The sequence below is a fragment of the Mustelus asterias genome, chromosome 10, assembly GCF_964213995.1.
Source record: "Mustelus asterias chromosome 10, sMusAst1.hap1.1, whole genome shotgun sequence".
NCBI classification, from domain to species: Eukaryota; Metazoa; Chordata; class Chondrichthyes; order Carcharhiniformes; family Triakidae; genus Mustelus; species Mustelus asterias.
The window spans coordinates 68,029,952-68,046,960 of record NC_135810.1 but is presented as its reverse complement, the minus strand read 5'-3'; the positions used below and the strand labels follow the sequence as shown (position 1 = coordinate 68,046,960).

At 44.2% G+C, this 17,009-nt stretch overlaps 1 protein-coding gene across 1 annotated transcript in view; it reads right to left on the bottom strand.

Moving 5' to 3' along the window:
• Positions 1-17,009, bottom strand: part of dlg2 (discs, large homolog 2 (Drosophila)) — a 945,868-nt gene that overhangs the window by 68,618 nt on the left and 860,241 nt on the right. Inside the window, exon 19 of the mRNA XM_078221879.1 lies at positions 10,516-10,591. Within this exon, the coding sequence (XP_078078005.1) occupies positions 10,516-10,591 (76 nt within the window). The remainder of the gene's footprint in view (positions 1-10,515; positions 10,592-17,009) is intronic.

The window sequence follows — 17,009 nt, the reverse complement described above, 5'->3', positions numbered from 1 at the left end:
CTGCTGATTGAGAAAAAACATCAAAACTATCCGTTTCACAAAAGCTGGCTGTTCAAAGAGAGCTCTGAATATCAGCCTTATGATCAATGAAGACAAAGTGATTTGGAAAATGCACTGACCAAATCTTAAGCCACACGATCAATCATTTATTTTAGATTATTAGATAACCTTCTAATTGAACTAACTGGATCATATCACTTCCTAACTTTTAAATCTTCAGAGAGTGGTCCTGCCCTGCTGCAGTAGTAGAGGACACCAGGGAGAGATAAGCAGTGAGCAAGGTCGGGTAAGTATTTAATACTTTTGTCACTTAGTTTCAGAGGTCTTTTTTGTGGTTTATAGTTGAAAGGGTTATATTTGGTAGTAATGAGGACCAGGAAAGAAGGTCCCTAGAGAATTTTATATAATCTGAAACCAACCGTCTTCCAAAGGTGAAGGGTAAGTCATGGCAGGGGAGCTCCAAGCTGTGGTGTGCTCCTCATGCTCCATGTGGGAGGCCGGGAACATATCCAGTGCCCACGGCCAGTATCTGTACAGGAAATGTCTACAGTTGGAGCATCCGCAAGGCGGTGAGTATTGTGGATAGCACGTATGAGAGGTGGTCACACTGCAGGGAATGGGATCCTATGCAAGGAGTCAGAAGAGGGGGAATCATGGACAAAACTAAAGATAGAAAGGGGAATAAGAAAAGTGATAGGTAGAGAAACCAAGGGCCAGATTCAAACAGGGCCTCAGTGAAAAATAGTGGGAACGGGACCAGTAATGTTAAAAAGGTTAACCTAAAGGCTTTCTGCCCTAATGCACAGAGCAGTCACAATAACATGGGTGAATTAATCGTGCAAATAGATGTAAATCGGTATGATATAGTCAGGATTATGGAGACGTGGTTGCAGGGTGACCAGGGATGGGAACTGAATATCCAGGGGTATTCAGTATTTAGAAAGGACAGACAAAAAGGAAAAGGCAGTGGAGTTGCATTGTTGGTTAATGAGGAAATTAACACCATGCTGAGGAAGGATATTAGCTCTGACAATGCGGAATCTATATGGGTAGATCTAAGAAGCACCAAGAGGTAAAAAACATTATAGAATATAGACCCTCAAACTGTAGTGGTGATATTGGGAGTGACATTAAACAAAAATTAGAGATGCATGCAATAAAGGAACATCTGTAATTATGGGTGATTTTAATTTGCATACAGATTGGGCAAATCAAATTAGTCACAAATTAGGGGAGGAATTCCTGGAGTGTATACGGGATTCTAGACCAATACGTTGAGGAACCAACTCGCGAGCAGGCCATTCTAGCCTGGGTATTAGAACCAACTCACGAGCAGGCCATTCTAGCCTGGGTATTATGTAATGTAAAAGGGATAATTAGCAATCTAGTTTTGTGAGACCATTTGGGGATGGGCGACATAACATGATAGAATTTTTCATCAAGGTGGGGAGTGGCATAGTTGATTCTGAGATGAGGGTCCTGAATCTTAATAAAAGAAAATAGGATGATATGAGGCACGAGTTGGCTATGATAAATTGGAAAGCGTTACTGAAAGGGATGATGGTGGAGAGGCAATGGCAAGCATTCAAGGAGTGCATGGGTAAACTGTAACAATTGTTTATTCCTGTCTGGTGCAAAAATAAAACTGGAAAGGTGGCCAAAACATGGCTTACAAGAGAAATTAGAGGTAGTATTAGATCCAAGGGAGAGACATACATATTGGCCAAGCAAAACAACAGACCTGAGGAATGGGAGCAGTTTAGAATTCAGCAAAGGAGGACCAAGGGACAGATTATGAAGGGGAAAACAGAGTATGAGAGTAAGCTTACGGGGGACATAAAAACCAACTGTATAAGTTTCAATCGGTATGTGAGGAGAAAAAGATTGGTGAAGACAAATTAAGTGAAGTTCTTTACAGTCAGAAACAAGGGAATTTATAATGAGGAACAAGGGAATTTATAATGAGGAACAAAGAAATGGCTAGCCAACTGAATACATACTTTGGTTCTATCTTCGCAAAGGAGAACACAAATGAGGTACCAGAAATGTTAGAGAACACAGGGTTTAGTGAGAGGGGGAAACTTAAGGAGATAAGTATTAATAGAGAAATGGTGTTGGGGCAACTGATGGGATTGAAGGCCGATAAATCCCCAGGGCCTGATAATCTACATCCCAGAGTACTTAAGAAAACGGTCCGAGAAATATTGGATGCATTGGTGGTCATCTTCCAAGAACCCCAATATTTAAAAAGAGAGGTATAGAGAAAACAGGGAACTATAGACAAGTAAGCCAGACATCGGAAGGGGGGAAAATTCTAGAATCCATTATCAACCATTTTATAGCAAAACATTTGGACAACAATGGCAGGATTGGACAGAATCAGCATGGATTTATGAAAGGGAAATCATTCTTGACAAATCTACTGGAATTCCTCAAGGATGTAACTAGTAGAGTTGATGAGGCCAATGCATGTGGTTTATTTGGACTTTCAAAAAGCTTTTGACAAAATTGATAAAAGATTAGCATGCAAAATTAAAGTGCACAGGATTGAGGGTAGTTTATTGAGATGGATAGAAAACTATTTGACAGGCAGGAAACAAACAACAGGAATAAAGGTTTTTTTTTTCAATTGACAGGCAGTGACTAGTGGGGTATCACAGGGATCAGTGCTGAGACCCCAGCTATACACAATATATATTAATGATTTAGATGAGGAAAGTAAAAGTAATATCACTAAATTTGCAGATGGCACAAAGCTAGATGGGAGGGTGAGCTGTGAGGAGGATGCAGAGATCCTTCAGTGGCATAGTTGATAGCACTGCTGTCTCGCTGCGCCAGGGAACTGGGTTCGATTCTTGACTTGGGTCACTGTCTATGCGGAGCCTACACGTTCTCCCCATGTCTGCGTGGGTTTCCTCCGGGTGTTCCGGTTTCCTCCCACAGTCCGAAAAATGTGTTGGTTAGGTGCATTGATCTTGCTAAAATTCCCCCTTAGTGTACCCAACCAGGCACCGGAGTGTGGCGACTAGGAGATTTTCACAGTAACTTTATGGCAGTGTTAATGTAAGCCTACTTGTGATACTAATAAAATAAACATAAACAGCGTGATTTGGACAATTTGGCTGGGATTCTCCCCAAACAATTTTGAGCCCCGAATTCATGTGAAAACAGGAATAACTTGACACTTTTTTTTAGGTGGATTTTCAGATTGAACCTCCCACTGCAGAGTGCCCTCATGGGATTCACTCTGAAAATCGCGGGCGGGGCCTATTCCACCCAAAAGGCCGACAGCATAGTGCTGAGCGGGCCACTGCCCATGTGTCAATCTGTCGGCACCAGGATTGGTGCATGTGCAGTGGCCCTGCATTGCCAGTCTCCTGATCACTGGCCAGCCCTGCAACCCCCAATCACTAGCCTTGTAGAGCCCCCCACTCCCTGATCGTTAGCCTCCCGGACCTCTCCGGGCACGCCCCGATGTCCTGCGTCTTCCCACCCCCCGCCAGACCCGATCTCCCCGATTTCCCTCCAGCAGTCCCAAAAGCACCTTCCTGCCCCCCCCACCGGGCAGCTCCGACCCCCCCATCAGCCCCAACCCACACCTACCCGGATGGCCAGCCCCGATCGCCATCCTCCCTCCCTCTGCCAGCGATCCCAATGCAGAGTAGCAGTGGGACCCCCCAACCCCACCGATTGTTCTCTATAGGCCCCGCCCCTAATAGGCCCTGCCCCCAATAGACCACATCCCTTGGCACCATACGATGCCCGATGGGCAGTGAAAAGTGCCCCTTGGGCATTGCAAATTTACCACTTGGGCAATGCCACAAGGCCTGGCTGGCACTGCCAGCCTGGCATTACCCAAAGGGCACCGCCCGACCACCGACCTCTTAGGGGGTCTCCATGGTCTCTATTCTCTCAAGCAGGGTTGGACCGCCTGCTCCCTGTTTGTGGGGAGCAGTAGCAAACCTCACTGGAGTGAACCAATCCTGGTAAGGGGGAGATTTCCGGTGCAGAGCTGATGACACTACAAATCTTTGCCTTGGCGATGCGAGGAGGTCATGGCACCCAGTAGGAAGCCCATAAAATGGCCTCCACTGATGTCCCAGGTCCGTTGTGTTCCTAGAGCACCCGAGAGGCCAACATCAGTGCAGTGTCAGTAGAGAGATCAGTGCGTACGCACTGGCCCCCCCCAACACTGGCCTCCTGATCACCAGCCTCCCGATGTCTTCCCCGATACATCCCCTGATCGCCGGCTTCCCGACCCCCAGGCCCTCCCCCTCAAGCACCGGCTCCCCAACCACCCAGCCCGATCGCCGACCTCCCCGCTCCCCCCCCCCACCCCGCCCCCGACCAGCCTCAATTGCCAGCCCCCCTGGGCCAGCTCCGACCACCCCCCGCCATGGCCAGTCTGACATCCCCCCATGGCCAACCATGAGGGCCCCTCCCTCCCCCACTGATCCCTAATGCAGAGTATGCAGCAGTCCCCCCTCACCAACACATTTGAGCCTGCCCCCCAGTAGGCCCTACCCCCTCAGGCCATCCCCACTTGGCACTGCTCTGTGCCCGGTGGGCAGTGCCAGGGTGCCCAGCTGGCACTGCCAGGGTGCCCAGCTGGCACAACCCAAGGAGCAGCCTCTTGCCTCCCAGGGGGGCCTCAATGTCCTCTGCCCCCAGCGATGTCATCTCGCCTGGTTCCCCCTCCATTGATGGGGACCAGCTTTAGCCCCTGCTGGCCGGGGTGGGGGAGAAACCTTAACGAGTGCGGACGATACCGTCCCGGGCTCGCTAATGACATTAAAATTGAGATTTCCATTTGGTAATCAGCTTCGCGCTGATTCCCGGCGTAAGGCTGATTATGTTTATAAAAAATGGCCTGGGAAAGTCACGATCGGTTGGATGCCAGTCGTAAATCCTGCTAAATCCTTGCTGACATTTCGTACAAATCGAGCAGTGCAGCAGTGCAGGAAAATCACGTCCTTTGTGTTTTCAAGAAGCAGTTAGATATAGCACTTGGGGCAAAGGGGATCAAAGGATGTTGTGGGAAGATGGAATCAGGCTATTCAGTTGGATGATCAGCCATGATGATAATGAATGGTGGAGTAGGCTCGAAGGGCCAAATGGCCTCCTAGAAACATAGAAACATAGAAAACTACAGCACAAAACAGGCCCTTCAGCCCCACAAGTTGTGCCGAACATATCCCGACCATTTAGGCCTACCTATAACCCACCATCCTATTAAGTCCCATGTACTCATCCAGGAGTCTCTTAAAAGACCCTATTGAGTTTGCCTCCACCACCACTGATGGCAGCCGATTCCACTCGCCCACCACCCTCTGTGTGAAATACTTCCCCCTAACATTTCCCCTGTACCTACACCCCAGCACCTTAAACCTGTGTCCTCTCGTAGCAGCCATTTCCACCCTGGGAAAAAGCCTCTGAGAGTCCACCCGATCTATGCCTCTCAACATCTTATATACCTCTATTAGGTCTCCTCTCATTCTACGTCTCTCCAAGGAGAAAAGACCGAGCTCCCTCAGCCTATCCTCATAAGGCATGCCACTCAATCCAGGCAACATCCTTGTAAATCGCCTCTGCACCCTTTCAATCTTTTCCACATCCTTCCTGTAAAGAGGCGACCAGAACTGAGCACAGTACTCCAAGTGGGGTCTGACGAGGGTCTTATATAGCTGCATCATTATCCCCAGACTCCTAAACTCAATCCCTCGATTGATAAAGGCCAGCACACCATACGCCTTCTTAACCACCTCCTCCACCTGCGGGGCCGATTTTAGAGTCCTATGGACCCAGACCCCAAGGTCCTTCTGATCCTCTACAGTACTAAGAGTCTTTCCCTTTATATTGTACTCCTTCATCCCATTTGACCTGCCAAAATCGACCACTACGCATTTATCTGGGTTGAAGTCCATCTGCCATTTCTCCGCCCAGTCTTGCATCCTATCTATGCTCCTTTGTTTCTATATTGGCAGTCTCTCATTTTGGTGAAAAAAAAATTATTCACATTCAAGTTAAGCCATGTGTCAAATGCTGACTGCCATCATGTATGATTTAGATCATTAACATTTAGTCATAAATAACATAAAAACAGATTGCAAAGTACAAAAATCATTCAGTATTAGTGTCATCATTGTTGAAAATGAAGTTCCCATCAGATTGTTTTCCAGTGCTGTGATTGTTGAGCAGCTCCTTGCAGGAAGCCCATGAACAATGTGTAATTAGCTGGTAAGGAGATATGAACATTCCCAGCACAGCCTCCTCTTTCAGCAGTGCAGGGCAGTTCTTACTATTTTGAGGCAGCTTTGCCAGTGAACACAGGGCTCATCATTGCCCTGAAATTTATGTAAATAGCTTTAAAATGTTCCAAGACCAATTTAGCATCTTATGTGATTCAGTAAGATCACTAATAACATCACAGCGGTATAAATGAATAGGAAAGGTTTTTGTCCCATCAGTGTTGTGTTGCACTACAGGATCAGAATAATAGAGATGCATGTTTGATAACTCAGCAGCAGTCATGAAGCCGCCAAGCCCTTCTCTCTGCTTTCCTGCTCTGGCCTCCATTTGGAAGGTGAGCTCCTTGTCGCAGTTTAGTAGATCCTTCATCAGTGCAGACGTACTCCCAATGGTAGCTTTCTCCTTTAGAATCAGACAATAACATATTCCCTCACTGGTAGAGTTAGACTTATTAGGGGCAGCTTCAGAAATCCAATGCATCCAGGTGCTTCTAAATGCTTGTTCATTCTTTCAGAAATAACTGCAGACAAACTTGTGGCAAGTGAGCAGAGCTAGCACTTTAGTACATAAGACTAGACAATGATGTCGTGTGCTGAAGATGAAGCTGAACGACAGAAGGTGAGCTGTGTTGGAGCAGCCAAAACTGAACAGCACAGACAGTAGTCAAAGTGAAACAGATCAGACCATGCAACATATTGGTGAGTACTAGCTGAACTTTGGATAGAGAAAGTAGGATTATTAGCCAGATAAAAAGGTAAATGAGAAGTGGATAACCAGCCAAATGCAGTGTGGGTGTCTGAATTTCACAATGTAAATGTTTATTTCTTTATAAATATGGGATGTCAATAGGGAACAATGCACCAAGTATTGCCGAAAGTCACAAATGCTTACATTTTTGGAATTTAAAAAAAACGTTTGCAATTAAGGCTACAATACATGGGGTACTTTGAATAAATTGTGCAGATGTTTCATTACAAAAGAAAATAATTGTGTTCAATATGGGGGGTGATTTCCCCCCAAAAAACTAAGTGCCCAGTGGGTGGGAAAACGAGAGATTTTCCCTCCCGTTTTTTGGGTGCACTTTGTTCAACTTCCGGCACTCTGAGCTTCACAGAGCCCACTCACTCTGGTAAGAAGGGGAGGTCTAATCCCACCCGAGAGGCGAGCATCAGCATGCTGAGCGGGCCACTGTGCATGCACCGATCTCCCTTGGGAGATCAACACAGGCGCACTGCCCTCCCCACACCACCACCCCCACCCCCCCACACCACCCCGCCTCCCCCGCCCAATTGCTGGCCTCCCAATGGCTTTCCCGAACCTTCTCATCTGATGGCTTCCCCAAACCCCACCACATTGCTGACACCTCCCCCCATGGCCAGCCCGATCTACCCCCCCGCCATAGCCAGTCTCGATCACACCCTCCCTCCGTTCCCTACCTGTTGCTGTGCAGAGTGCACAGCAGTCCCCCCACCACCAATCGGCCTACCCCTCTGGTCTGGCTCCGCCCTCAAGAAGGTCCTGCCTCTCAGGCTACATCCCTTGGCTCTGTCCGGTGGACAGTGCCAGGGCGCCAATATTTTATGCCATAAAAAGGGGCCTGGGAAAGCCACGATCAACTGGATGTTGGTTGTGAATCCCACTTTAGCCCTCTGCTTATATTTCCTGGCCTGCTGCGCTATTCAAGCAGCACAGCGGGTCGAGAAAATTGCACCCGTGGTGTTTAATTCTGATTCTGCTTGACCTACAATGTTTCAATCATTCACTGCACACTTGGTGGTTGTGGCATGTGGACCTGGCTCCCTGTCCCAAAGTTTGGACATATTTGATTTAAACTAGGAATTGACAACTGCTATTCATAAAAACAGCAGATTAAAACAATGTGAAAATGTATATTATATGAAGTAATGGTGAGAGCTTTGCTTACATAATTAATGGCATTTTTTGGAGTGATGACTGATCAGACTGGTTTTAACAGAATTGTTATCTCAGTATGATTGTTACATTCAATGAAACAAAACACAATTGCAAGTAAAGGTTGACTCCTTTTCCAAGGCAGAATACCAGACGATATTAAGATTCTTTATACCTGGAGTAAGGGAGCACAATAAATATGCTGAAGTAAGTCAACTAAATAAACAATCCAAAAAAAGCAACTTTTGAATTGTTGAGTGCTCAATACCTTATTTAGAAAGGTAATTAATTCCTGTAAAGATGGTGGGAATACTTTTTTGTCGCAGTGAATAAACATTTAATCTGAAAATGTAATCCGTATTGCTCACATGAAATGTTATCTTGATTAAAATACTCAACAGTTCTGGAGTGCTTCCTAGTCTGGTCCTCTTTGGCAACAAAAGCATTTTTAAAAAGTGCCTCGGATGACTCTGAAGTTTTACACAAAGAATAGCTGGATAGTTTCACATTCTATACTGGGGTCAACTGATCTCAGCGGAATGGTCTCAGTGCTTTCCTATTTGACCTCTCGTGACCCACTGCTGGAAGTACATGAATAGGTGTGAGGAGAGGATAAGATTAATTTCCGTAGTAATTTCCCAAAGTTGAATAGGCAGATGACACTCACTTCCAGGGCTAATACACAAATAACAGCCACTTGCACAAGAACCGAGCAAGTGCTCGGCATCCATTGAACCCTTAGAGTAAGCTTAGAGTCAATGTCTTCAGGAAAAGCGAAGTGAGCTGAAAATTGTTGAAGGAAGGTGGTATTTATATATTTTATATATATATATACACACACACATATAAATCCAAAATACTTCAGATAATAGTGATCAGTTCAGTAGTACAGAGGCCAAAGCAAAACTTTGAAATAAGCAACCTGGATTAGTTAATTACCTGAAATTTGCCTCAGCTCTAATATGGGTCACATCACTAGAAAGATTAATTGGAATAATATCAATGTGCTATGTTTGACCTTTGCTCTCTGCCATTATTTTTCTTCTAGTCAGTCCCAAAATCTTTTTATCCGTAAATTATAACTGCTTATCTGGATTTTGGCTTAAATAGTCTGAATAAATTACTCCAGAGAATATCTGAGTTGGACATATTGAAGATTTCTATTACCGAAGCCGATGAAATTTAGCAACTATAATTACATTACAACAGATATGGTTGTTACTTGCCTTTATATTGCACTTTCATAAATAGATCAATTTTTACACAGAAAATGAAAGGTTAAAAGTGCATTAAAATAAAAGAGCAGTGAACAAATATTGATGAAAAAAAATTGTATCAACCACATTCTGTTAGTGAGCACAGATCATTTTGTTTTTGTAAGATGCAATAATTGCTTTGCTGAATCAACATAGGTAATTGTTTCTTAAAAACAATTATTTTTCACTAATAATGCTAAGAATCAATGTAACTTTTGCAGGAATAAAAACATATTTAAAGTAATCTTCCAAAACATTAGTTAGCAATTAGTTAAACCTTATGCAATTTGCTTCTCAAGAAAATTAACAATATTTTAAGCATTTTGCCTATTTTCTTTAATCAACTCTAATTAACTAATCCAAAATTTTCAGTTGTCTGTTATATGATCTTTGATACCTTGCATCACAAAATCTGACTCCTGCAAAAGTCTGTTATATTTGTAGATTGGGAGCGTTGACATCTTATTCAAATGTCTGTCACATATACGCTTTAATTAATCAACAGAATTTAATCTTTATTCTCACAAAAAAGCTCAGTCAAATGTATTGGAGTTAAAGAGCATCATCACAGATTTTTGGAGAGGTTTTACATCTATAGTTGTTTTGCTGGTATAAGGGTTGTCTGTTGAATTTTAAGTATCCTGTTCCACACTGTAAATTTTAAGTTCCACGTTTAACACCTATATATATAGCAACTTCAGGACCATGGCTTATACGTTTCTATGTTTTGACTTTGCTTTTTTGATGAGAAAGGGAGCATTATGGTGCAAAAGATGCAGGAAAAATTGTGCCTAGTATTTTAAATGCATACTTAAATGCATAAGTATTTTAATACATGAAAAAGTCACATGTTGTACAGTATTCTTTTTATCCTGTATTAACTTGATGGCATTATATTGTTTACCACATTAAATGATTCAGGGTAGGCTAATTATAAATATACATTGAATCCGAGCTGATATTTAGGAGAGTAAATCTATTCTAAAACCACAGTAAAAACATGCAGAGCTTCTCTCAGGATCTTGAATGCTGTCTGAAATATGTAGCTCTGGGAACTATCTAATTTAGTAACAACAACAGCATTATTTTTTTCACTCACCCCTTTGGCATCAATCACTCCAGGATTGGCATTGAACTTTACAGTTTTAAGTCTAGATCGTTCTTTCCTTTCAACTCTGGAAATACAGAAGGATAAATGGTCTATCAGACCAGAATATTTTGATTCCATGCTTCAGTCAAGAATACTGAAAAGTTTAATTTGATGGACAGGCTAACTGCTACAATTCTTACAGAAAGATTTTAAAATTAAAATCACATTCTCTATTTCACCCAGGTATTGCAGGAGTGACATTTATATGATAATTGGATATGCAATCACATGATATTTAACACTCCTGAACCATCATCTGGCAACTCAAAATTATATTAATATATTCAACGGGTCAACATTCATTTTGCTACCATTGAGGTTGATTTTAGCCCCAGCCTGGTCTGGGATGAGAGGAGGGCTGACATTAAAATAGCTCCACTGGCCTGATTCCCAGGCTACATCCTGGCCCTGGGTCAGGAATGAGGGTGACCCGACCCAAACCAAACCCCTTCCCTCAGATCCCGCACTCAGCTCTCCTCCGCCCACCTCAAACTCTGCACTCAGCCCCCCTCCCCCTCAGACCGCTCCCTCAGCCCCCAGACCCCCACAGTTCCTTGGCTCCCACACCTCCCACAATCCCCCCCTCCCCCCCACCCCCACTCAGACCCCCCCCCACTCAGGCCTCCCATTCAGGCCACACGCCTTGGTAGTGCCAACATCGCACATCCCCCGAGCACTCTGGCACTGACCCCTTGGACTGGCACCTTAGGCCCTGAGGGGGGACAAGGAGGTAGGTCCAGTGACCGTTTGCCCCTCTGCCACTGCTAGGCTGCAGAGGAAGGGTTCCTCAAGTGTCCTGTCGCTTGGGTGGGCTTGGGCTGGGGGCAAGGGATTGACTTTGCCATTCTTCACTGGGATGGGGGTATCGTGGCTGGATTGCCCCTTCTAGCCCTGGCACCCCTGGCACGGTGACTTTATGTGGAGATGCCGGCGTTGGACTGGGGTAAACACAGTTAAGAAGTTTAACAACGCCAGGTTAAAGTCCAACAGGTTTATTTGGTAGCAAAAGCCACACAAGCTTTCGGAGCTCCAAGCCCCTTCTTCAGGTGAGTGGGAATTCTGTTCACAAACAGGGCATATAAAGACACAAACTCAATTTACATGAATAATGGTTGGAATGCGAATACTTACAACTAATCAAGTCCTTAAGATATAAACAATGGTCTGGAGACAATACACATCTCTTTAGCCTGTCTTGATGCTCTCGCCACTCACATTGTTTATATCTTAAAGACTTGATTAGCTGTAAGTATTCGCATTCCAACCATTATTCATGTAAATTGAGTTTGTGTCTTTATATGCCCTGTTTGTGAACAGAATTCCCACTCACCTGAAGAAGGGGCTTGAAGCTCCGAAAGCTTGTGCGGCTTTTGCTACCAAATAAACCTGTTGGACTTTAACCTGGTGTTGTTAAACTTCTTAATATGGTGACTTTAGGCAGCCCTGTGATCAACATCTGCATTCTTGCCTGTCAGCTGTGAAATTTTGAAGTGGCCAGGTTACTTTAATCTCCATGTCCCATAGTCACCTGGCAGAAGTTTCAATCGTTGCAGCACTCCATTCTGCAGCAGAGATTTTCCTTTCTCTCTATCAAAAGCTGAAAGTGTGAGCAGACCCCTTTGAAATCCTCTGACAGAAAGGAGGTGTCACTTTCACCTGCGGGAGCAGTGGTTCCACTCTGCACAGCTGTGCACTCAGCCCCAATGTATGCACACAGCTTTGATTTGAAGTTTCTGAGGCCTTCCAGCAAGCTAAACCTTTGAAACTCTCTATTCAACTGGAAAGCCTTGATCTGTCAATTGCATTGTTCAGCACTGTGAGAGAGGCCTCCATTGACAGCTGTATTTATTGACCCTTCCTTTCATGCTTCAATGCATGTCAAATGCCTTCATTGATCCTAACCACAATGTTTGTAAGATTCTAAGGATGATTGACAACCTGTGGTTTCTTCAAAAGGAATAAGTGGTTTAACTTCCTCTTTTGCAAGGTGCATGGCCTGAATGGGGGCCTGAGTGAGAGGTCTGAGGGGGTAGTGGCCTGAAGGTGGGGTCTGAGGGGGGAGATAGCCTGAGTGTGGGGACTGAGTGGGAGTCTGAGGGGGTATGGGGGCTAAAGGAGAGTCGGGTCACCCTCATGTCTGTGTGATATGGTATGTGGGGGCGGGGGGTGGTGAAGCATGATTTAAGTGGTGGGGAGGAAGATGCCCCTCTTTTCTGAGGGATTGGTGGTACTCCCTTCGACCCTCAGGGTCCAGCAAGGCATGTCCTTTCTTGTGGTTAGCAACAGCAAAGCCCGCCTGGTGCCGTTGCTGCTGGGAAATGGGGCTGGTCAATCAGCTGTCAAACCCGCTAATTGTACTATAATTAGTGGGTTTGATAATTATCAGGGTGCTGCCCACTGTGGGCAGGAACCCAATCAGAGCCAGTGGCACTGGTCGGGTGAAGGCCGATTACATTGACGCCCATCGGGAATTCTGATTTTTGCCCAATGCCCCATTCTGCGGGGCATCAGGATTCCTGTGGGATGTCTGATGAAGCTGGAGAATCCCACTTATTGTTGTTGTTTCGTTGTGCTGGGTCAAAATCCTGAAATGCACCCCCCCCCACAGCAGTACTGTAAATGTACCTACAACACAGATTACAGTGGTTCAAGAAAGCTGCTCACCACCACCTTTTCAAAGGCAATTAGGGATGGGCAATAAATGCTAGCCCAGCCAGCAAAGCCCACATCCATGAGTAAATTTAAAAATCTGCAGAGGTAGCAGAGCAGTTTGATAGAATGGTTAAGAAGGTATATTACAGGCTTTCATTTATTAGCTGAGGAATAGAATATAAGAGCAGGGAGGTTATGCTGGAACTGTCTACAGCACTAGTTAGACTACAACTTGAGTACTGTGTCAAGTTTTTACAGGAAAGATGTGATGACATTGGAGAGAGGCAGAGGACATTTACAAAAATGTTGCGAGGATTTAAAAACTTTAGATTTCAGGAAAGATTGGATAGGCTGGGGTTGTTTTCCTAGGGGTGGAGGAGGCTGAGGGATGACTTAATTGAGGCATATAAAATTATGAAGGGCTTAGAGTAAATAGAGACAACCTATTTACCTTAGCAGAAGGGTCAAAAACTAAGGGCCATTAGTAATTGGTAAAGGATTAGAGGAAAGCTGAAAGAAAATATATTTTCTCACAAATAGTGATAGGGACCAGGAACTCTGCTTGAGAGGGTGATAGAGGCAGAAAATATCACTATTTATAAAGTGCTTGGAGGTCTACTTGAAGACCCATACTTGCGAAATGCAGGAAGACGTGACCAGGCTGGGTAGTTCTTCGTTGACAGGCACAGACAATCAATGTACCAAATTACCTCCTGAGTAATACATTTTCAATGATTTCTGTGATTTCAAATACAATGGGGTATAAATTAAATTTACCTCCTGCACCTGACTTGACCTGGTGGCTATATGAAATGAGCATACGCATTTTAGAGATGGATTGTTAAATTAACTTTGACTAGTTGGAGCTTATGCTCCCCTTAAAGAGACCACAGCCTTATAACTTACAGGAATGTAGTATTTGTGGAATCAGAAAGCAGAAGTGCTTCTTCTGGTTCCACAAAACAACTGGGAGCCATTGACGATCCCCTCTTCCCACCTCCACCTCTTTCTCATTACACCTGATGATTGATATCGGATAAAAGTATTCGTTTGGAGGCAGAAGTTTTTACCAAGGAGACTGTTAAATCCATTGAATCATTGGAGCAGCAGCAGGTAAGAGCCTGATTTAACATTTTGGTCATTGTTATGCCAGCTTTGTAGCATTCAGGGCCTTTGTCAGGCCGAAAAGAAATATCTGAGCACACCTGTCCCATTTGCCTTCTGAATAACAAGTGTTTGGAATGACAATTATACCCTTAAGCTCTGATTGTTTCTCTACAAAGTTTACTAGATTGATGCTTGGAATGAGTGGGCTGTCTTATGATGAAAGGTTGGACATGTTTCCATTGGAGTTCAAAATAGTGAGGGGTAACTAGATTGAAATATATAAGATCCTGACTGGTCTCCACAAGATGGATGTGGAAAGGATGTTTCCATTGCGGGTTAAGTTCAGAGCTAGGGGAGGCACTGTTTTAAAATTGGGCGTCACCCTTTTAGGGCAGAAATGAGGAGAATTTTATCCTCTCAGAGGGTTGTGACTTTGGAACTCTCTGCCTCAGAAGTCGGTGGAGGCAGGGTCAGTGAATATTTTTAAGGCGGAGGTAAATTGATTCTTTTGTCAAGAGAATTAGAAGTTATCAGTGGTAGATATGAATGTGGAATTTGAAACACAAACAGATCAGCCGTAATCTTCTTGCCTTGCAGAACAGGCTCGCGGGGCCAAATGGCCTACTTCTGTTCTTATTTTATATGTTTGTATGTTTGTGTGTAGAAGCTGTAAGACCACAAAATGGCTGGAAGAATGCCAGGAAAGAGCAGTGGAGGGGCCCAGACCAAAGGTGGCCCCATGGTTTGACAATGACTCACTGCGATTCCTTCTCCAGGCCATGAGTGATTGGCAAGAGGTCCTCATGCCTGTTGATGGAGAGCAGACCTCTCAGCTTGATCAAAGCAGCCTGGACAGAGGTCGCAGAGGTAGTCAACAGCTGTGGGGGTCATCCGAAGGACATGACTGCAATGCTGTAAGGGACTCAATGTTATATTCACATAGAAACGAGGAGCAGGAGTAGGTTGTCTGGCCCTTTGCATTTGCTCCGCCATTCAGTATTATTATGGCTGATCCTTTATCTCAAAGTCATATTCCCATTTTCTCCCTATACCCCTTGATGCCATTAAATCTAAAATATCTGTTTCTTGAATATATCCAAAGACTTAGCCTCCACAGCTTTCTGTGGCAGAGAATTCCTTAAGTTCACTACCCTTTGAGTGATGAGATTTTTCCACATCTCAGTCCTAAATGGTCTATCCTGTATCCTGAGACTGTTCTCTGGCTCCAGATTCCCCAACTAGGGAAAACATCCTCCCTCCATCCAGTCTGTCCAACCCTGCTAGAATTATACACATTTCAATCAGATCTCCACTCATCTTTTTAAACTCTAGTGAATACAAGCCCAGTCAAACCAATCTCTCCTCACAAGACAGTCCCAGCAACCTCTGTATCAGCCGCTGCACTTCCTCTATGTCAAGTATATCCTTTCTTATGTTGGGAGACCAAAACTGCATGCAAAACACCGGATGTGGTCTCACCAAGAACCTGTATAACTGCAGTAAGACATTTCTACTTCTGAACTCAAATCTTCCTGCAAAGAAGACCAAAATACCATTTGCCTTCCTAATTGCTTACTTCGCCTGCCTCGCCAATTTCATTGACTGGTGTACAAGGACACCCAGGTCCCTTTGTATATCCACAACTGCCGAATATATCACCATTTAAATAATACTCTTTCTTTCTCTTTTTCACACTGAAGTATGACTTCACATTGAGCCATGTTGTACTGCATCTGCCATATGTTTGCCCACTCACTCAACTTGTCTAAATCATCTTGAAGCCACCTTGCATCCTCTTCACAACTCTCAATTCTGCCCAGTTTTGTGTCATCAGCAAACTTAGAAATATTACATTTTGTTCCTTCACCCAGGTCATTTATATATCATGAACAGCTTGGGCCCAAGCACTGAACCCTGCGGTACCCAACTAGTTGCTGTCTGCCACTCAGAGAAAGACCCCATTTATTCCCATTCTTTGTTTCCTGTCTGTCACCAATTCTTGATCCATGCCAATAAATTACCCCCATCCCACGTGCTTTAATTTTGCTCACTAACCCCTTATAAGGGATCTTATCAAAAGCCTTCGCAAAGTCCAAACCCACCACATTCACTGGATCACCTTTATCATTCAACTAGTTACATCCTCAAAAAACTCCAGTCAGTTTGTTAAGCATGACTTGCTTTTTATATAACCATACTGGCTTTGTCCAACCCCATTAATGCTTTCCAAATGTTCTGTTATTACATCTTTTATATCTTCCCCACTACTGATGTCAGGCTAACTGATCTGTAATTTGCCTTTTTATCTCTCCCCGTTTTAAATAGTGGGCTTATATTTGTCACCCTCCATTCTTTAACAACTTCTCTAGAGTCTATAGAATGTTGGAAAATGATCACCAATGCCATCCAATATTTCCATGGCCAGTTCCTTTAATACCCTGGAATGTAGATTATCAGCCCCTGGTGATTTGTTAGCCTTTAACCCCATTAAATTCCCTAGCACCACTTCCTTACTGATACTGATTTTCTTCAATTCCACCCTCTCACCAGACCCTCAATTTCTAAACATTTCAGGGGTTATTTGCACCCTTTTTTTGTGAAGACAGAACCATAGCATGTGTTCAATTCTTCTGCCATTTCTTTGTTCCCTTTTATATATACCCAGGCTTCTAACTACAAGTGAC